At 30.1% G+C, this 23,045-nt stretch overlaps 1 protein-coding gene across 1 annotated transcript in view; it reads right to left on the reverse strand.

The window, feature by feature from the left end:
* Positions 1–8,321: 8,321 nt before the first annotated feature.
* The window catches only part of LOC148300508 (uncharacterized), a gene marked incomplete at its 3' end in the record, with an annotated part of 142,832 nt that continues 128,108 nt past the window's right edge, over positions 8,322–23,045 (reverse strand). The window contains exon 4 of the mRNA XM_088274667.1: positions 8,322–9,217. Coding sequence (XP_088130793.1) covers positions 8,322–9,217 — 896 coding nt within the window. The remainder of the gene's footprint in view (positions 9,218–23,045) is intronic.

The raw sequence follows: 23,045 nt of genomic DNA on the forward strand, positions 1-23,045 counted from the left end.
AATGCAATTATAGAATTACTTAGTTGTATAATATCCGTTATTAAAGTCAATTTACGAAATTATTTTATTAATATCTACCAAGTACCTACCTTTTAAATATTTTATGTTTTGCGAGCTATCATGCCTTCTGGAGTTTATTTCTAAAACTCTTTATTAAAATAGTTCAAAATGTAACACTTCTTTAGGTTAAATTAAATAACTGTTTAACATACATTCTCTTTTATTTATAATTTAACACATAAATACATATATGTCCTTAAAAGTGCGCTTACAAAAAAATGAAAAGAATTAGAATTTTCCCTTTACAATACTAATCTTTTCAAGTCAATATTATTTTTTTGTAATATTTTATTTGTCCAAATTTTTGTTCACTAATGTTGAATGTGGGAGATTTAAATATCCAAATTTTTATTAATATTAAACAGCAATTAAAAAATATATTGAGACTGGTTTATCGATATTTGTATAAAGTGAAAACTTGAAACAGTCGATAACTATTCATCATTCCTAAAAATTAAATGATTACGTATTACGTATATTTGTGTTACGTTTTATGATTTTTATGAAAACACCTTTGCGTTTGGAAGGAAATGTTATTCTTAAATCTGAAAGTGGTCACGTGATACCTTTACAGTCCTAAAGATATAAATATAAACAATTACAATGATAATAATCCTTGCACTTGTGTATAATTTTGAATTATTGAAATCAATTTTAAAACCAGTCATGTTTTTTTTAATCGGTCTGGTAATCATTTATAAATGCGGTGCTCATCTAATCTCGCGTTAGGAATGCATACCTTCATTTGATATGCATAGGTGCTGCCTACGGGCACTGAAAATTTGCGATTGAGAGAACCCGTGCAAAAAAGTAGCCAAAAATTCAGTACGTAATATTTTTTTTAATTAGAAAGATGTTCTGTTTTATAGCTCGTAATGTTTATTAATAATTTTACATGTCATAAATTCGCGATGATTTTTAATTTTTTAACCACATAGTCTTTGAAGATTTAAACAATATATTATTAGACTTAAACCAATATTTTTAGCTTTTCCACTTTATTTTTATTTCACCAGCGACCGGGTTTCGTCGTTACCGACATCATCAGACTGGTGGGAGGCTATACAAATTGTTATGTTATATTTAAAACAAGGCAGGAGTTGATAACCATTTAATATATAACATAACAATTTGTATAGCCTCCCACCAGTCTGATGATGTCGGTAACGACGAAACCCGGTCGCTGGTCAAATAAAAATAAAGTGGAAAAGCTAAAAATATTGGTTTTAATCTAATAATATATTAAAAATGCAATTCCATCACGAAGTGTCAGTGGATAATATAAATCGATTTAAACAATGTTATTGACTGAATAATGCATTTAAAGTTCAATTTCTGCAGTCGGAAAAAGCTTTTTTTTTGTTTTTTAAAAACATTTTAATGTATTTTTGTGATATACTCAAAAATGTGCAATTAAGGAACAGATTTTTTTAAATATTTTGATCGTGGGGTAGCAAGTACATATGCATGATAGCCTTTATACTAAGCACGTTATATTCTAATTATTCCAGAGATTGGCAGTAATCATTGCTTGGAATTAAACAGTTATAGAATAGTTTAACGCTTTGCTACCTGTCATGCAACCGATCATTACGAGGTTGAAAAACCCGTTTCATTTTGATATCTGTAAAAAGCGAATTGTATAATGAAGCACATAAAATGCAGATCTATGTATTATAATAACATGTAAGATGATGATCAATTACAAACTAATGTAACAGTAACTACTTTTAGATTTCTGATATTTTCTTTTTATTTGTTGTTAATTCATATTTTATAAATACTTTTAAAAATCGTTTCTACTCGTATTCGAACACGCATGTAGGCAAACAATATAAGACTGCACTTGGGAGATTTACATAATAGGAAAGGCAAAGAAAGTATAGTAAATATAAGAAAATATCTAAATAAGGTGGAAAAGGTGAGGAATTCGAGAAACAAAAATGAGTAGTACTTAAAAAAAAGTATTAAGTATTTTTAAAAAAACATCCGATTGATTAAGAGTTGTTTCAGATGGCATAGGATCGCTAAACCTTTGCCAGAGTGATCGCCAACGTTGGGGTGACCTAACATGGCACATGAAGAAGAGAATATAAATAAAAATAAAAAATTAAAATAGACGTTGACAGTGAAGTTCAGTGGCCAGTGTTCTTGTTATACAATCTATTATGGAAATTATGAATCCGCAGTCTGAATAGCGGTAACTGCCGATTAATGTAAAATAATCAAAGCCGATTTTAATAGTACGAGTAGCCCATACAAGGTGTGGTATCTCGAGGTGTTTATCGGTGCCCAGTGGAGATGTTTCACTTATCGGAGATCGTTGTAGTGATACGCCGTAATGGCATCCGACTTGATGCGAAGCTAAGAGACATGCTGTCATTAAACATTAAAATCACTTTATATTCACGCATCAGACTTGTTTATTGCCTTTTTATTATTGCAAACGTATATTTTACTGCATGATTCCGGCACCACGAACGAATTACCAATTACTGTGAATTATACAGTAGCTTTCAGCTAGTTTGAATGCCATTTTTACAGGTTGTTGTGCAGAACATTTGTAATTACAACAACAACAAAAAATGGTGTTAATTGATTCGGCATTAACTTTGCGGAATGACACGATGGTTTGCATATAAAATTAGAACACTAGTAAAATATCACTTATTGAGTTTACGAGTTGAATTGAACTGGAAACTAGTCCTAAAAAGACTGTTACGTATAATTTCCAGTTTATATTTTCACCTGTTTATGAGAACATTTGTAGTTATCAAAATAAGTTGTATTCAATACGTACGTAATAAACTCAAGAAAGTGGTCTTCAATAAGTGTTTATATTTAAAATAATGTATCATATTTAATATTTAACTATATAATCTGTTATGATGATTAATGATATCATGGTGATAAAAAAAAACTTTTAAATGTCCTGATTTTAACATTTTTATATATGTATTTACGAATGTGGATCCCTTAAAGTACGCGCACTTATGTCAAATTGCTCACATATATTAAAAACATAATTTTAAGAAATATTATATAATATTTGATAATTCAATTGTTTATTTCGTTATGTGCAGTCTTCTTTAACAAGTCAGTATGATCTTCTTTGAAGCTCCATTTTATTTAATGGCTGAGCGATTTATTATAATCCCAAATGTAGTCAGATGCAAAGCATAACTCTATCAAGCGCATGATGGTAGAGTTAGTAGCGTTGAAAAGCATAAAACTACCAGACTTAAGAACGATCTTACAAAAACGAAGAAGAACGATATTCGTTAATTTTATAATTGAAAGTGGAACCTTCATACATAAAAAAGTAATTCATGAAAGAAATTCTTCGTTCGAGTGTTGATAATTGATTAATACAGAAGAAAGCATTGGAATGAAAATATTTTTTTATTATCTATTTAAAACAATTCTTCACGCATTGTTCGTAATGTGGAATGTTTATAATTCATGAGATGGATAACTGAAGATATTATTATTACATTGTCCGATTAGATACGCTTTCAACAAAGGATTCATTGTTAGGCAAAAATGTCTAAGCATAATATGCTGCTTTTAATTGAATGATTTCATTTCTCTTTTGTCAGCCGAGTGGGATGAAATCGGAAGGCAGCATTAAATGTCTCGGCATAAGCTGACGAATTTAATATAATTGTTTTCGCTACTTGAGCAAATGAAGAAATTTCATCTGACATTTTATTAATATAAGACAATATTCTAGTATTAATATTGAATTCTTCAACGCCTACGACAAGGAAGAAAATAATGTCCTCTTGGGTTTATTTTTAATAAGAGCCACCCAAAAATTAATATTCAAGAAATGTTGCTTAATAAATATTATTTGAAATTTTTATTCGTATCTTGTTATTCGTATTGTTATATACAATGCCTACGGACTTTTTCTTGGGTTGTAGAATATAGTATTTTTAAAACGATTAAAAATGTTGTTTGTACTTCCTACTTAGTCCATTCAGCTTCATATTTCAAAGGGGTCTTTTAACTTAAAAAGGCCAATTTAAGATTTTTTAGTGCAGTTGATATTGTACAAACCAATTTTTAGTAAGCTAACTAATGACTAGCCGTAGACTGATCTATCAATCCCGTATAATGTATATTTGAGAAAATTTCGTAAGATATTTTTTTTACATCTAACTGGTTGATTTTCTAATAATATTGTATATTGTAAACTTAATAATCTACTTTAAATAACACCTATGATGACATAAACTATAAATAATATAAAACAGGGAAGATCTTATTTTACAAAAATGCTTTATAAATATATTATAAAATGCTTTTAGATAGTTTAAAAAAATGTTGTCAAATAGAGATATCAAATAAATATAACGATATAACGTGGGTCTTTGATATTTTACAAAAAAAATACGTGAATCAAAATTTATTATTAAATGTGCTGAACTAATTTTTACAATTGCAAACCTGCGTGATCATAAAACATCATTTCAATTTCTTGTGATTTGAAATCTTTAAACACGAAGGGTTAAACCAGAAACTGAATATTATATAATAATAAAAAAATAATAAATTTTAAAAAATCCAGCTTGACTAAGCGGTGGGTGCAATACTTGACCTGCCATATTTGGTTTACAACTGCATATTCCATATGATAAAATAAAAATAACAACAACAAAATAGAAATATTGTAAGTAACAGCGAAAAGTCTGGAGTGATGATACGCTGCTGATATATGCTGAGTGATGATATGCTGAGAAGATCAGCTTGCTGGCAAACGTAACAATTTGCTCCAGTGCTGCCATATGGCATAAGTCCAGCCCCCATCTGTGTTCCACAAGGAGTTTAATGATGAGGTTGCTCGGAAGGAGCACCACTATATGTGTTACTACATCATCCCAGTGTGTTGTATGTTCTGAAGCAAACCACTCGCGCTACAGTGTCGGGGTAACTTCATGAGGGCCCTGTATTCATTATCAAATGTTTTTAAATCTCTTTCGTTTCTCTATGTGAACTTACACTAAAATTCACTGGCGCACTATTCGATACTTAGGACTTAAAATATTGTTTTAATGCAATACTATGTATAAACACACCGAAATTCAAAGTCAGGAATATTAAAAAAAAATACTAAAACACCTAAGGTTTTATCATTACTTTTCATGACTCCTGAGTTAAAATTAATCATTTGATATGATTAATTTTTTTAAGGATTACGAAGATGTAAAATGAATTCATCAAAAATAAAACTAATAATATTTTAATGGTGTTTATTTTTGTATCCAATATATGTTTATTTTTATCACCCTCCACGTATGTTTGTTAACATATAAAACTATCATAAATTAAAAAATAAAATTGAAAAAAACTAACCGAAAATGATCATATGAGGCTATTTTTAACCCGAACGTAAATTTATTGAGGTAATCTAAAAGCGATAAAGATAATTTAAGCGACTCATACTGTGCCGTTAGTACCGAATTGGTCTGATAAAGAAAGCAGTTACACAACGAGACATTCCATCAGAATATTTATATCGGATTCTATTGTTAGATACCTTTGGGTGTCACTAAACACGTTTTACATCGCCGTTTGTTCCTGGGACCGTAATCAAATGTAATTTTATTTCTCGAACCTATCACAAACCTCGGCCACCAAATCACTAGACGTAAATTTGTGATCTCTTTGAGTTGGCATTCTACACAAGTTGTTATTCACAACAAGCTTAAGTTTTTAATTTTTTTTTTCTTATCTTATAAAATTATTTTTTTTACAATATTGATGTATCAACAAAAATTAAGAAGAATATGGAAGTCTGGGCATTATGCCAACCGATGACAAGTTGTAAGTCATGTTAGCTTATGATGTTTCATAGGCTGATTGAAGTGAGCACTTTAGACACTTATTATATTCACCATTGTACTCATAATTGACAATCACACCATTTAAATTTTGTTTAAACCTATTACAAATCGTAATACTAGTAAGATTACGATCTCTCATAGGCTGGTTGATGTGAGCACTTTATACACGTGTAACATTCACCATTCTACCCATGATTGACATACACACTACCTAAATTCCGTTTAAAAATATTAAATTTGTGAATTATATGATTGTAAAATTGAATACTTAGGATATTTTTTTTAAACGTATGTAAAATTTAAGAAAAAAAATGTATGTAAAATTTAATACAAATAATATTTATTTTTAATAATGATACTTATTTTTCTTAAATCAGTTTTTTAATATAAAAGTTTGTATATGATTTTCTTTTCATAAAAATAAAACAGCTTCTGACTTTAAAATGATAAAAATCGGAATGTATTTTAATTTTTAATCTTTAAATTAAGTTTATAAATTAAAAAATATCTTTTAGTCCTCTGCCGATTCGATAGTTATCCGTGTAAAATGGAATATTATTACATGTAGCAGCTCAAAAAACCTGTCTTAAATTACCGAAAAATTGCTAAATTTGCAATTTATTTACATTTCGTAACATATTTGCCTTTGAATATCGACATGATTGTTGAAAACATCATTTGTATGTAAAAAAAAGTAATAATTAAAAATATCACACATAATACGAGTGCCAGTTTTTATTTATATGAGTATTTATGCATTATATAAAATATTCGTAGTTGTTAAATTTGATTGTTTTATCCATGTTTATTCTAAACTTTCTGGTATGATAATGTAACACTCTACTTATCATTCATCGTTAACTTTGTGTAATACCATTTTTATAATCTACTTTATGACTGTCGGTTTCGGTGGTACAGAATTGTGAAAAACCACTTAAAAATACTTTTTCGTGACTACCGGTTTTGGAGTAAATATTCCAATATCAGGTAAACTTACAGACTCAATCGTGGAATGGTAATTCCGAAACCAATCCGAGATCCAAAAAATGGTGTTTTTTTATGACACAATGGTAAAGATGAATAATAAAGAGTATTTCAAAACTTTTTATTTTATTTAATGTTTTTGTACATGACATTTACTAAATCATAATATTCTGTAACACATCGCCCTGATGATAGTTGAAACGTGGGTTATGAATATGAATGCACTATGGCTTTGTATCCTAAAAACAAATAACAAAACTATATTTTGTTTACTCAAACTGTTTACTTTCCTCGTTTAAATTAATTTCGAAAAATAAAAAAATTGACAGACATTTGACATGCAAGAAATACATATAACAAATTATCCTTCACGGCACATAAAAATGAATAAATATTTACATAATAAATATTCATATCTTCTCTAAATACATTAAGATTTTCCTAAATATTTATGAAGCTTATGCACCAATATAAATATATCGTCGTACAAAAGTAGTACCTAAGTAGGAATACATTTTCCGAATCGATGTATTTTGTATAAGGTAAACTTCGAATTAAAATTCCTACTTTTTTTAAAATTATTTACAAATGACATCTTAGAAAACTGTTAGTTTCGTCACCACATAAGTAATTATGCCGCATGGCCTCTCCGTATTGACACATTTACGCTCATTTCGAAAACAATGTTCAAATATGCAAGTGCATACAACGCACGTTCTTGAGGAAAAGGCAATTTAGGCGCTGTAATTTCGTTTTTCAAACATTCGGTTTTCACAAATGAGTACAGCAAACAATGGGAACTTACACATGTTCATGAACTGGTGCGTTTCAACACATGGTACGTTATTATTCACAACTCATTTGAATCCTAATAAAACGATAATTTTAGGGAAAAATCAGAAGTGCACATTCCTAATATCAATTTACTCGTAGTTTTTGCTGTAACAGGTGTTTAAGACAATTAAGAACCACAGTTTATAATACGCAAACAAATGTGTCAGTTTGTAAGGTGAAAAATGAAATACATGACGTTATTATTGTCATATGCAGATACCAAAAAAAAACATTTAATTATTAACTACGTATATTATGAAATATGGCACAGGCTGAGAATTAAAACGATGGAAAACTTTTTTTATAAGGAATGCAATGATAACACATTGTTAAAATAAAATTAAAGATGAATATACTTACTATTGAGGAGGTTCAAATGCTATAATAAAGGTCATCGGTAGGTTTAAAAACAATACTATAATTTTTATTATCATTATTTCATTAAAGGATATTAACATCTAAAAGCATTAAATATTATTTATTCGGACTACTCAAAATAGGGACACTTTCTCACAAGTGAAGTCAATGTCGAGGTGACCCGATACGATACGTAAAGAAGAAGAGTTTTTTTATCTTTTGTTATTTTCGACTTACCTTGCGAAAAATGCAGCGGCAGCAGACGCCTGTGCGGCATTGCCAGGATGGCCGTTGACTCGGTAGGAGAACTGGGACTCGGAGTACACGCCGGCCTGGGGAGGCTGATGGCTCTGGACCGCCACTGGACTCGCCTCTCTTTGCGGCGCCTTCCTGAACACGGCCTGACTGGGCACGACACTTTGGTTCAATTCACCGCTCCTCACGTAACTCAAATCACCACGCTTCGGCAAACTGACACTATGGTTCTGCACGTTAGCGAACTTTACAGGGTTGGGAATGTTCTCCCGTCCTCTAGGCTGGGGACGGATGTGATGGTACTTGGGGGAATAGCACTCCAGGGCTGCCTGTCCCTGATTCCCGTTGTGCCCCTTCGCGATGAACTCGACAGAATTCTGCTTGTGACAGTTCACCCTCGCGTTGTTTTGAAGATTTTTATATCTCTCACTCTCATCTTTTTGAACGTTCTGATTAATTTTATACCTGTCAGAATATTGATACTCCTCTTTATATATTTGTTTTTCTAAATCACTTTGGGGTTTCACATTCGAGAAATTGTTAGTTTTAAACTTTTCGCTCTCGTCGGATTTGATCGACCTGTTGTTTACGTGATCGATCCAGGGTTCGGGGCCGCGTGGACCGCGGAGCGCCGAGCGGTGAGACATGAGGACACAACCGTCCGCTGCGGCGGTTCGCGCGCTACTGATAGGCAGCGCGGGAGGGTCTTCCCTCTGAAAGCCTTTCCCGCCCCGAGCTTCGGAGGATAACTTCGGTTTGGTACCGAATGACATTTTCGGGAGTTTGGATTGCATCAAGTTGAGCTTTTTCTTCTTAGCAGTAGCGGTCATGAAGTTGAAGTACCCATCGCGGTCCATACGGGGAGTCACCATTTTAAACTGCAAAATAAACAAACTTATAATTACAATTTTAAATCAGTTTGTCGTGTGATGCATATTAAAAAAGTAATGCCATTTGAAATGTTTTAAAAAATCTAATCACAGTCGTATATTTAAGAGTGTCTTTATCGCGAGACGCGTTTCGCATTTGAAGGCTCCATAAAATGAAGCTGTAAAATAGAAGTCCGATCTAGATCTTTAGTACCTACTTACAATGGTATAAACTAGCCTGGGAGGCTGGTGAAGATTAAACAATAAAATTTACAATTTCGTCGGTGAAGTCAAGGCCAGAAGAAGGCCATAAACTAGCCCGATGTAATTTTGCCAAAGGACTGGCGCGTGGCTAATCCCTTTTGATTGAGTTTCCCAATTCATTAGGCAGTCTTTACGAACAGCCATGGTTACTTTTTCATTGTATTAATCCCTTATTGTTGTTTAATTAAATTGGTTTCTGTGACCGCAAACTTATTTCCTTTGCACGAAGGCATATACGAATCTAAATATATTTGTAAGTCAACCGACATAATACGTAGCAATTAAGTACAAACACGAACCCACGAAAGAAACCAATACAAAATATATTAAACTCTACAATCTTTCAACCATTATCGAATTTTGTAGAACTTTTATTAAAATCACATATTCATATGAATATTTTGTAGCTAATTGTTATATTTTTACGAGTAACGTCTTTTAATTTATCCACTCCATAACTTCACGCTATGGCTTAAGTTTTAAGTACTAAATTCAAATGGTGAAATCTAATAATCTGAATCAAATTGATATCTCGATGACAATCTGCTCACAACGCAATTTTTTGGGAATGTCATGCCTTAGTTTGATGTTTGATGCATTATGGTTTAAATAAATTAAATATAAGAAAAAAATAATAAAAATGTAAGTAATAAAAATGTTTCTTATGACGATGCTAATACCATCAGATTTATTCGATGACGTGAGAAAAAAGTTAATTAAAACAAAAAACAGTTTTTTTTAATAAATGTATTGGTATGAGATAAATAAACATATTATAAAAAATAGTATTTTAATATTTTCTTTGTAATAAATCAATTTTAATTTATAATTTAAATACAATTTTGTTTTAAAATCACTATAAATATTTTATTATAACTTAATTATAATGTCTACCAGTATGTCTATCAGTATTAATCAGTCTTGATAAAGAAGCGGTTAGCTTCGAAACAGGTAGACATTATAATTAAGTTATAATAAAATATTAATCGTGATTTTAAAGCAATGTTAAATTTTAATTATAAAATGGAAAATCACAAAGTTAGTGCTTCAAAAATAAATTTTACAATTTTAATTTGTTTAAATGACCCAAATTTTTATCTTTGCCTTAATAGTAGAAATTAAATCAATATAGGAACATTGTTAAATATTGTATCCCATATAAACTAAAAGCATCATTTTGCACCCTTTTTGCTTTGTCGGATAGAAATCAGAAATTTTTCGTCCATAATACTTTGGCAACCTACTGCCAGTTGAATTATTACCTAGTACGCCAATATTTTCAATGGCTCATTCACACCACTAAGAGTGTAACACCCATATAAAATCATAAAATATTGAAATAATTGAAAAATGATTTATAATTTCTCGGTTGTACGAGAATAGAGAATAAATCATCTACAGGGTGAACATAATTGCGCCGTCCAGAGCTAAGAGCGCAGCTACTCGTTCCGAGCTCATATACGTTCAATGTCATCCTGAATAATTCAGAGCGTTTTGCTGCACCCGGTTCAATAGGCCACTGTGGGCGTTGTGTTCTTTATTTGAAACCTTCGCGGGAACGTTTGGATTGGATGGTAAATTTGTAATGGGTTATGGCGGGATATTTCAATAGGATAAACTGAAGCAGCGGAAATTCGGCAAGGGAATTGGGAATAATTTCAATTTGCGCGGATTTTCCTTATTTCAAAATAATAACGAAGCATGCTGTATTCTTATTTTCATTCATTGGTCCGGCAGTCACTTTTTACGGAGGCAGGTTCCAGAAAAATTATGAATTATTATGATGCATTTAATGATCCATAATTTATCGCGATAAACCATATTTTTTAACACTCTCCGTATCATTCATTGTTCACTTTGTGAAAAACCACTTTAATATACACTAATTCATTAATACTGGTTTCGGAATGATCATTCTATAGTCAGGTCATTATATTACGGTCTGACATTTGTAGAAAAATAAAATTATGACGAATTAGTGTTTATTAAAGTGGTATTACACAAAATGAACGATGAATGATAAGAAGAGTGTTATATTACCATACCACAAAGTTAACAATGCTTTTAATATATAAAAAAAAACATACTTCTTTTGCTGATATCGTGTTAAAATATAATTTCAATTTTTTTTACTTGGTAAATACCACTATTAATTAAAATCTCTTATCACACGTACTTCGATGTATTTCGCATCATACGGTGTTTAAAAATGATGCAGAATGTATCAAAACACGTGCCATTACAGATTTTAATAAATAGTTGTATTTACCAAGTAAAACTTAAATAAATAAGGTATTTTCCCGTTTTTAAAATAAAGTAATTAAAATGGTCCAGAATTTTTATTTATACCAGTGAATCTGCAAATTAAAAATATTTATGGAGAAAATATTCAAAATTCATTTCGTAAAGTGTTCTTCTTTCTTTTTTTCTTTTTCTGTATCTCGGTTCTTCACATAAATAGAACCTACATACAATAAGATAAAATCCAAATAAAACAAACAATCGACTTTAATCTATTGTGAAAACTATTGCCCAACCATTCTCCAATGCTCTGCGGCAGCAACAATTGACCATTGTACTAGTACCGGCCCTGTTCAGGTGCAGTGGCGGACATATTGAATTAAATTTAGTTTAAAAAAATTTAATCCAAGAGATGTTTCTGTCGAGTAGTTGAAAAAGAATTTACTGGTTTTCTTATTGATTTTAAAAACATTTATGTTTATCATGGATTTTTTTTAAAATTTGAAAAGTACATAAAAACAATTTTTAAAAATAAAATATAAATCGAATGTTTTCTTTATAATAATAAATACATATTTAATAAAAAAAGTATTTTTGCAAAGTCCAAATTATTTTACAATTTCAAGAAAATGGGCTCTTGAACCCGGAACTTCCAGTATGGCAGGTAAATATACTAATCACTTCAATACGTAGGCTGACAAAATAATAATACTGTATAATTTATACATAATTTTTTTTTGTAGAATACCACATCAAGGGCGTTTTGCTGTGATTAAATTGAAAAAAAATATTACGGAAATGAATCAGCGAAACAGAAGCGTATTCGTTTTTTCTAAAAATCACTGCTTATAACTACTGTTGGAATAGCACTCCATGACATGGGCCCATAACAGCAAAGGCACGCTCGCCAAATGTAGTGTGCTGGTTGCTAGCTGGTAAGATCACTTTACCCAGAGCAGTTTTTGTAACCAATCGAAGCGTCAGATATCAGTCAATTCCTCTGGACTGGATAGCTCTTTTAGATACTCTGAAACCATATTTTGTATTGATTTATACATAATCAAACAGAGTTTATACTCTACCCTTTTGGGAATGCGTAACCAGTGCAGTTCGTGAAGTAGCGGATCATCTAGACTCAAATTCTCACTCACGTATCCGAGATATCTAGCCTGCCATAGTTAATTTAAATCACATTTGCGAAATGGACAGTAAATGTAAATCATATAAAAACGACTGCATCAACTGATCTTGGTAATATCAAAATTTAGGCAGATCGCATTTGAAATTGAATTTAAATATGTCTGAATTTAAACAATTCCAATATCAGTCTCAACGCAGTCCAGATTTAATATGATTTACATATCGTTCACTTCTTTCAGCAACGTCATATATTAAAAAAAAAAACAGTTTTACATGTTTTCGAAATGCTCAAAAATGTACTATATCCCAGCAAAAGCGACATATTTTTAACTTAATATTTACCCGCTACAGGGCAGAAAGTGTTGTCTTTGCATTTTGAAGAAAATGTATTGTTTAATTCTTTTTTAAATATACTAAATATTTTTCAAATGGAGAAAAAACAGAAAAAATATTTTTCAGGTTTTACCTATGAAGATCTGTTGCACAGTAAAAAATTCAAAAAGTGGCTCGATATTTATATCTAATACATTTCATTATATTCTTAAACTTTAAAAACGGTCTCCTGAAAAATCAAGTTTTTTGATATATGATGCTGTTGAAAGGAGAGAGCGATATGTATATTGTAAAATTTAAAATGTGTTTTATACAAACTAAAGCATGTCGTATACCTCAGATACGTAAGTAAGAATTTAAGAAAATGGTAGTAATAAGTAGAGCAATCGGAATTGCATACCCATACAGACACAAAGTTAATAAATGTTTTAATAGTGTTTTGATCTACAAGCCCCCGAGGATTGAGATTTTGGGTGAACATTTATATTTTGTGGTAAATTTAAAAAATAAAGAAAGCTTAGTTTAAATGTATCTCCGTCCTTTTGTTTGAAGTAACCGCTATGCATGTATTGACAATATGTCCTGTATAGGAGACACACATTTGTGTTTGGAATCGGGAACCAATAATACACTCCTCTCCACTCAGGCGGAATGTTGCTTCAGAAAGGGATTCTCAACTTAATAAAATACAAATAATTATTTTAAAAACTATATACAATAGCATACTATAACATACCATAACCATAACGTAGATATTAAAATACTTTTCTTACGTGTATATAAAAAAAATATGCCACTTTATCTTTCCATTTATTCATATTTTTCTTTCACAAAGAGAGTTATTTAATACATGCATGCTTGAACTTTTGATATACCCACTTTAAAATATTTTAAGTTCAATTTTAAATTAAATAAATTGTGTATATTAGGTTGAAATGGTTAAAAACAATTAAAAATGTATGCAAAAAGAACTCCGCCGACAAGACACACAAGGTGGTGGGTTTCTGCAAAAAAATGTTATTTTTAAATATGTTTGAAAAAATCTGTAAATATGTAAATGTATACAATCAATAACTGAGCACTTACGTAATTCAAACAAAATATATATTAGTCGTTCTCACCTATAAAAAAGACCTCTGATAGTGCCTTGTCTTCTTTGGTTTATAGGTCAACATCACAATAAAATAAGTACATTTGCCGTAGCAAAATCGGGTAGAAACTCGACTGAGAGTGTGAGGTACCGGGTACGATTCCCACCAGTTATGTAATTAACCTCAGAAATCTTTTTTTTTAATAAGTCTTAGTATTTGTTATACTCGTATCTTCCTTTTCTATCCTTTTTGTTTCGATAAAAATACCATGTTCAATGGTAATATTTTTTACCTTCAGTATTATACCTTCACTATTACCCTGAACTGGTACCTGAAGGGGAGGGCTGGTCACCTTTCCTTCGTGTATTAACGATCAAGATAACACTTATATGATGCAGTGCCCTTTGCACTGTTAGGTACGGACAAGGGTTTGAAGAATAAACAAAAATGAAGAAATTTTGTGTTTTGCAAAATACATTTCTTTTTTAATTATTGTTGTTATTTAACATCGATGTTTTTTAACATTATGCACATATTAGGTTCAATAATGTAAAACAATGATCCATGATTTTGTTTTTAATTAATGACCACTTACAAGTATAACAAATTTAACAATTATAAAAACGTATTTCATAATATCGACTTACGTTAATACAAAATAATACTTTCAATGAAACTTTCGTTTCATTTTCTATACATAAAATAAAACGTTAACATTACTAAAATACCTTAGGGGATATGAGAAGCAAGATTACTTTATACGTGAAGTAAATTCGTATTTCTCTCTTTTTTCCTTTTAACGGATTTCTGAAGGTAAAAATATTATTCCTATTAGTGAGTTTTCTATAGTGACAAGTTGTACAGAAAATCCAGATCCGATTACCGGTCCATTTGGAGAAGTTGATAAGCCCTTACCGCTGGCAAGTTGGCTAAATCCTTAGCAACGGTAATCCGTTAAACTCTTCCGCTAAATTTTTCCACGGGTCATCGGCATTCGAAGTCTTATTTCCGTTTTATTTATTGAGAAGACAGTTACCGGACGGGACGTGTTTTATCGGAAATCCCTAGACTTATGTTCAACATTGTTTTCTACAATCAAAACAAAATAAACTGAAAGGCAGGCCAACTTTACCTTACTATTGTACCAATTCAACTGTTCTCAGATGATGAAGATCAATTTTGATTTTTTCGATCTGAAAACCATTATAAGTGGCGTATTCGGAGATATGAAGGGAAAAACAACAACAAATTATGAAAAAATATCTTCATGATTAAAAAATATGTTTACGTTTTTAAACTTTTTACCTGCTACCATATTTTAGTACCAGGCATAGTTTACTGTCACAATTAAGGAATCGAATAGATTCTCGATTGAGTAAACAGTAAAATTAGAACATTTTTCGTGGGCTGGTAAGATCACTATACCCACAGCAGTTTTTGTAACTAATTGAAGCGTCAGATATCAGTCAATTCCTCTGGACTGGATAGCTCTTTTAAATACTCTAGAACCGTATTTTGTATTAATTTATACATAATCAAACAGAGTTTATACTCTACCCTTTTGAAAATGCGTAACCAGTGCAGTTCGTGAAGTAGCGGATCATCTAGACTCAAATTCTCACTCACGTGTCTGAGGTATCCAGCTTGCCATAGATAATTTTAATCACATTGCAAAATTTACAGTAAATGTAAATCATATAAAAACGACTGCATCAAAAGTGATCTTGGAAATTTAGAAATTTAGACACATCAAAAAATATGTTTATGTATTTAAACTTTTTACCTGCTACCATATTTTAGTACCAGACATAGTTTACTGTCACAATTAAGGAATCGAATTGATTCTCGATTGAGTAAACAGCAAAATTAGAATAATTTTTGATGAAATATTTTACTACAAATATTACATGGCAATGATATGACAAGTCTTTTATCATCTTTTCTCCATAAAATTTTGATATTTATGCAGCAAAAGTCAACTCTGTGTTATGAAAACTGTTCGGAAGAAATAATGCAGACGAGTAGGATTTTGTAGTTCTTGTACACATCTCTTATATAAATTATGAAAAATTATTAAATACACAGCATAGGAAAAGATATACCCTGATTTAAATACTTGCTGTTTAGAGCGGCTACAGACATAGTAAAAATCTTTGCCAATCTTCAGCGTGGAGTGGCAAAATAATAAGAATTATGATGTAATCTTACTTTCTTTTGCCCTTATTGATAAAAAAAATTATACGCAATAGTGCTCGTCAACGATCATGAATGTCGTTCTTTAAAAAATATATACGAGTATTTGTCATTTTATTGGTTCCCACCGAGCTTTACTAGAAGCATTAAGCGATAAGTGATTTTATTTATTTTTCAACAAAGCCCAAAATGTAGCTCACATTGTTCATATTTTTTATTGTGGAGATGGATCGCTGGGTGAATAAAAAAAAATAAACTTCTTCCTCCTCCTCTTCTCTTATCTTTACCCAATGGTGTAAAGGGCACTGCAATAACGTTTGATTTGACAGCAATTTGATATTATACTAAGGCAAGGTGATCAGTTTTTATGTATTAATCCAGGGTAATATTAAATAAATATTAGATTTAAAAAAAGACTGATTTATATAAACTTCCTAAGAATCGACCCTGTAGTGACTTAATAGTATACTTTGGAGGTAGACATTTATATTAATATATAAAAATTGAATATGTATTTTGTGTTGAAAGTTGTAGTAATAATAATAGGATTAATAAATAGTCTAATTCTTTTTTAATTCATTTTAAAGTATATTAATTTAATTATGTAAAAACAAATTTTAAATACTTGTATTATTTAATATATAATTTATTCAATGTGATTTAGAAATAGATCAATAAAATAAACAAGGTCCAAGATTTCGACTTAAATAATCTAATTCTGTTATCACCACTGTGACGTCACGTTCTCGAGCATTCATGGAAGCTGGGTAGGGATCAGAGGGGATTAACATTTGAATGAGATAAGTTTAGTACAAGACCAGATGTGGTCTGTCATCTCGTTCATCTTAAATCTGCCGACCAGTTTTTCATCTGCCATCTAAATAGGCAATATTAAAAAATAATTATATATTTTTATCTAAAGCTCACAAATAAGACATTATTTTAATTTTTATGTACTACATTTTTAGTAATTTTATGTAAAAACAATTATACGATGGTAAATTTTATTTTCTGTTGTGAAATAGTGGCAAATGTTTCAGAAATTCTTTTATTTTAACATTTATATAATAATTCTTATGGATGTTATCATTAAAATATTCTTTATGTATAAAAATAATATTTTTATGAGAATATCCAAAACCGTAGACAATTAAATTTTATGTACTGAAGTGTTTAAGTTTAATATTTCATATTCAAATACTTTTTAATAGTTTAATACAAACAAAAATATATATTTTTATTCAACTTTTGTTTCTAATGACAGTTTGTACCATACATATTAATAAAAATAATGAATAAAGAAAAATTTATCAAATTCTGTTTTTTTTTCATCAGTATTTTCCGCCTGCGAAGTTATTTATTTTCCTATACAGCATACGTATTTGATGAAAAAAATTACAATAGCAAAAAAAATCATTTTTCATTATATTACTTCTTTGTCAATATTTTTAACAAACATAAGTAGCACGGAATTCTTCAATTCAAATCACAATTCAATTAAATATATTAAAATCCATTATTAGAATGACTTCAAGCATATTACGATCTTAAGAAAATAATATTTTCATCATGTTATATTTATTGATGGAAACAGAAATAATTTCACTATCCATTTAGACATTATATTTATTAATCCATTTACTCAGTTCATTATTCATTTAAAAAATATAGTTCCCGAAATTCGATACTTTTTCCGATATTTTTTACCATCGTATAGAGAAGAAAATAAAAGGTCAATTATAAAAATGATTTTTTTAATTTTTTTTTTGGTATCTCAATAAATATGAAAAAGTTTATTTGAGGTGAAACTATAGACTATTGTATTTACAGGGCTTCCGACCTATTATTTGCTAGTTTAAGTGATCACTTCATGCACTGTATAAAATTCACCATTCCATCTATTATTATAAACAACAATTTCGGCTTAAATTTCGTATTGTTCTATTTATGCTTTATGCTATGTTGCTTCTTAGATTCTAATATAGTTGCTTCACAAGCATTATGAAATTAAAGGTGTCTGAAACTTGTGGTTTCATTTTTTTTTCCGTTTAACCGAATTGAAGTACAGCAAAGCATGGTAAACTTTTTTTTAAATATGGAATGGCGTTGCACATGTAATAAAATGCATTTGCCAATGTCAAGTTAATTGAATTCTTAATTATAAAATATGATAGAAATATAAATTATAAAAATATAAATTATAACGAAAAACTATAAATTCATTCTATTTAATTTCAGAAAAATAACTAACAGTCTGTACAAAATTGGGGCATGGTAAACTTAAGCTAGTAAAAAAATTCATATAAAAAAGTTTTTTTTTTTAAATTGCGCATATTAATGTTCAAACCGAGTGGTCGAGTAAATGAATCCGGCGTCACTAATTTTCATTGGAAGATGATTTGATTGGGAGATGAATAACTGGTCCGTAGTTAAACAGAAGTTGTCAAGTGTTATCTTAATAAACAGTTTAATGCTTGGAGCGGATAGAGAGGCAAACATTTCATAACAATAAGAGAAGTGACTTAGGATTACTCTTAACAGTGAAGTTGTAAAATAAGAGGATTAAATTTAACGACAAAAAAGTGGTTAATTGAACCAGCGTCTGTGGTTCTCGGACAACGAGAAGTGATCGTATCGCTGTGTATTTTTAGGCTGTTTATAGCGGAAATTTCCATGGATTAACTGACGCTTAATCTACCATCAGCGGCGAATAATGTACAAATAAGAAAAGACGTTTACTAAACAGAGAATTGTAACTCGTTTAACTAAGATTTTTATAAATATCTAAACATAAACGAAGAAGTCTATTTAAGGTAGAATTTTAGAAGTTAAGGCATGTTATTTACAGTGACCTGTAATTGAGTAATAAAAGTTATGTACCGTTTAACATTGAACATGCCACCCATGAATTGCAAGCACAATACTCAAATTTTGTAAAAAATGTATTTATGCTTTAATTGAAAATACATTGTTTTTCCGAATTAAACTTTGTCGCGATCACCTGCATTTATGAGCTATAATTTTGAAAACATATTATTTAAACACACTTAAAAAATTGCAAACTTGTGATGCTCCTTATCCACACATATGATGCATGAGACACTGCGTTACTTGCAAAAGGGTTTTTTTAAACAAAATTTGTCTTCAAATGACATACATAAACATTAAAATTTCATCATTTTGTTCACATACATAAATGGCCCGTTATTAAAAAGTTGTGTTTGATATGCTAGAACCCAGAAACTCTGACTTAAAGTCCACGACATTGACCGAGGGACTAAAACCCGGATGAAATATGTAATACGTTCTGTTTTAAATAAAATAACTTTAATAAAGGCGCTCAAATTAATTAACTTACTTCGTATTCAGATAAAGCTTACTTTAATGTATTATTTCGAGAAATAAAAATACTTTGTGTTCTGATCCACTCACATTTTTATCAACCAACTAGTTTCGGCAACAACCTGTTGCCTCTTTAGAGTTTTATTTATTACTGAAACCCTGAAGAGGGCAACAGGTTGTTGCCGAAACTAGTTGGTTAATAAAAATGTGAGTGGACCAGAACACAAAGTATTTTTATTTCTCGAAATAATATATCAATATGATCCACAAAGTTAATGCTTTCAATATTCAAAACTTACTTTAATGTTCTATTTTTATTTGTGACGTTGTTCCTCCAAATGAACGATATTGTATATTATTATTATGAATAATAGTAAACATAAGAGAATCACTTGTTAACATTCAAAACCGCGACTTCTATGAAATGAAATTGGGGTTATTCCCCGTTTCACGGATCATTGGTCATATTGACATTTGACATGACATTTGCTATGGCAAACAAGTTGTAGTATTTGACAAATCAATGCCAAGAATAACTTCTTGAAAAGGAAATGGACGAAGCACGAGTAGTGAAGTACTTTTATGAACAGGTGAGTGGATTAAACACGTTCTCAGTATTTTTTTATTTGTTTTAAAACCATAGGAGTAGTTTCTAGTAATTTGAGTAAAAAGCAAACAGTTGAAGGATAATCCTAGAATTCGCAAAAAGCGTGTAGGTACATTTATTACATTTAAATGAAGTCTTTTATATGTTAAAATAACAATCACGAGACGAATTTTAAAACATATTCACTAAACACATATCGCTCACTCCTTTCAACATCGTCATATCTGAAAATTTGACAATTTTTAGTTGTGTATGTTTTCGGATGCCCAGAAAATTTTCTATATCCCAGCAAAAGCGGCATATTTTTAACTTAATATTTACATGCTACAGGGCAGAAAGTGTTGTTTTTGCATTTTAAAGAAAAGTTATTGTTTAATTTTTTATTAAATATACTTAATATTTTTCAAATGGAGAAAAAACATTCATGTTTTACATAAAAAGATTTGTTGCACAGTAAAAAGTTAGTAAGGCTTGATATTTATTTTTAATACATTGTATTATATTTTTAAACTTTGAAAATGATCTCCTGAAAAATCAAGTTTTTAATATATAACGTTGTTGAATGGAGTGAGCGATATGATTATAATTTCGCCGGTTATAATGTAATCCTTCGTCATATTTAATGTTTTTAACATTATGAATTTTTATTTTATACAGACATTAATTATCTTGATCAAATATATTTATTTTATTATCTATATATAAATATAAAAGATAATAAAACCCTTACCCGCACCCCAATGGTGCATAGGGCACTGCTTCATATAAACGCAGTGTTATCTTGATCGTTTATACATGAAGGAAAGGTGATCAGCCCTCCGCTTCAGGTACCAGTCCAGGGTAATATTGAATAAATATTACAGTGAAAAAATCACTTGTATTTATTTGACCCCCCCTGGGAATCGAACCCGGGACCTCCAGAACGGTAGCCGAGCGTGCTGACCATTACACTACGGAGGCAAACATTATTATTATTATCTATATACTTAAATAAAATTGTAAATGTTTGTTTGTTGCCTTAAAAAATTATTCGCCGATTGCTTTGTAATTTTTACACGACGTTGCATTATAATACGTGCGTGTTTCAAATATATCTGTTATTATTTTTACTTTTAGTAGCAAAAAACACGACTATTTTAAATAGATTTTTTGACCACAGTGGCAGTGCCATCAGTTGAACGTTACAGTAACAAACCCAAAACTAAGCATTACTCATGGCGGACAGAGCGTATCTTGATAGTTGCTAAAATATTGTTTACTCGCAAGCATTTGTTTGTTGTTTGTTTGCAATTTAACATATAAAAAATATCCTCCTTATTTAGAAATGTATATGCTATCTCTATTCATTGTTTTCTATTTAACCAGGCTAAGCCAAGGATACGCGTGACCGGGTACAGCTAATTGATATTAATAAAAACATATCGTGTTAAAATATTTTTTAATACATACATATTATATATGCATCAAATTTTTACCAACCCTGTCGTATAGTTTTAAAGATAACGTAATATATTTTATTTAGATACTCGCAGTGCATGCACTTGTCATAATAAATTATTAATTTATCGCCTCGCCTATATTTCTTAATTATTAACTACTGGGTGGCACAAAATTAATCACCTTATCGGAAGATGTTATATTTTTTGCAAATGGCGTTGTACGTTAATAATATTTGATATTTGTGAAGTTGACAGCTGCAGTATACAAACAGATTCATAAAACGCGCACAAATATGTATCAACACTGGTGGCAGCCACTTGACAGATACCATTTTTTTCATTTTGCGAAGAAAAATTGGTAAGGTCCAAATAAATATTTTCATTCTATTTTTTTTTGTTAAGTATTATTTTTCAATATATTTTTTAAATATTTATTTTGCGAAACCTGAATCTGTTTGTATACCACAGCTGTGTCTATTTATAGATTTGGCGTTTAATTTTCAGAACTCCATTTTAATTTATATATAAAATGTTAAATTTAACACTGATTTATTGAGTCTATTACGTTGTATTTTATTGTTAAAAAACAGGTAAAAATCAATTTTGTGACAATTGTTTCGCCTAGTAATGGCATTTTCAAACGAATGTCTAGTCTCATTTGAAAATGCCATTATGTGTTTTTTCAACAATAAAATAGAACTTAGAAGACTCATAAAATCAGTGTTTGATTTAACATTCAATACATAAAATACATCTGTCAAGTTTACAAATGTGTTATATGATCTTCCTACGACGCCAATTACAAAAATTATAACATCTTCTGATGAGTGATTAATTTTGTGCCACCCTGTTTATTAAACCGTGAAATAGAGCCGCTGAATGTATCCAATTTAATACATTAATCTCAATATTGCGTTGTTAATACCTCCTCGAGAGGTAGCTGTACGTATTGCACGGCTCTAAATCAATTTATTGCTCAGGTTATCATTATATGCCATTAGTTTTTACTATTTTCACAAACCAAACATAATAATATAATATTAATGAGTTCATAGAGGCAGGCACTCAGATTCGATCCAATAAAACAATAACAGAGATTTATTTATAATTCAAAAACTTTGAAATATATCGATACATTTTTATGATCACTCCATATTTGGAGAAGTTATGGTTGTTTTAATTGAGGT

The sequence above is a fragment of the Brachycentrus maculatus genome, unplaced genomic scaffold, assembly GCF_059751285.1.
Source record: "Brachycentrus maculatus isolate JH-2025_06_01 unplaced genomic scaffold, ASM5975128v1 h1tg000704l, whole genome shotgun sequence".
Lineage (NCBI taxonomy): Eukaryota > Metazoa > Arthropoda > Insecta > Trichoptera > Brachycentridae > Brachycentrus > Brachycentrus maculatus.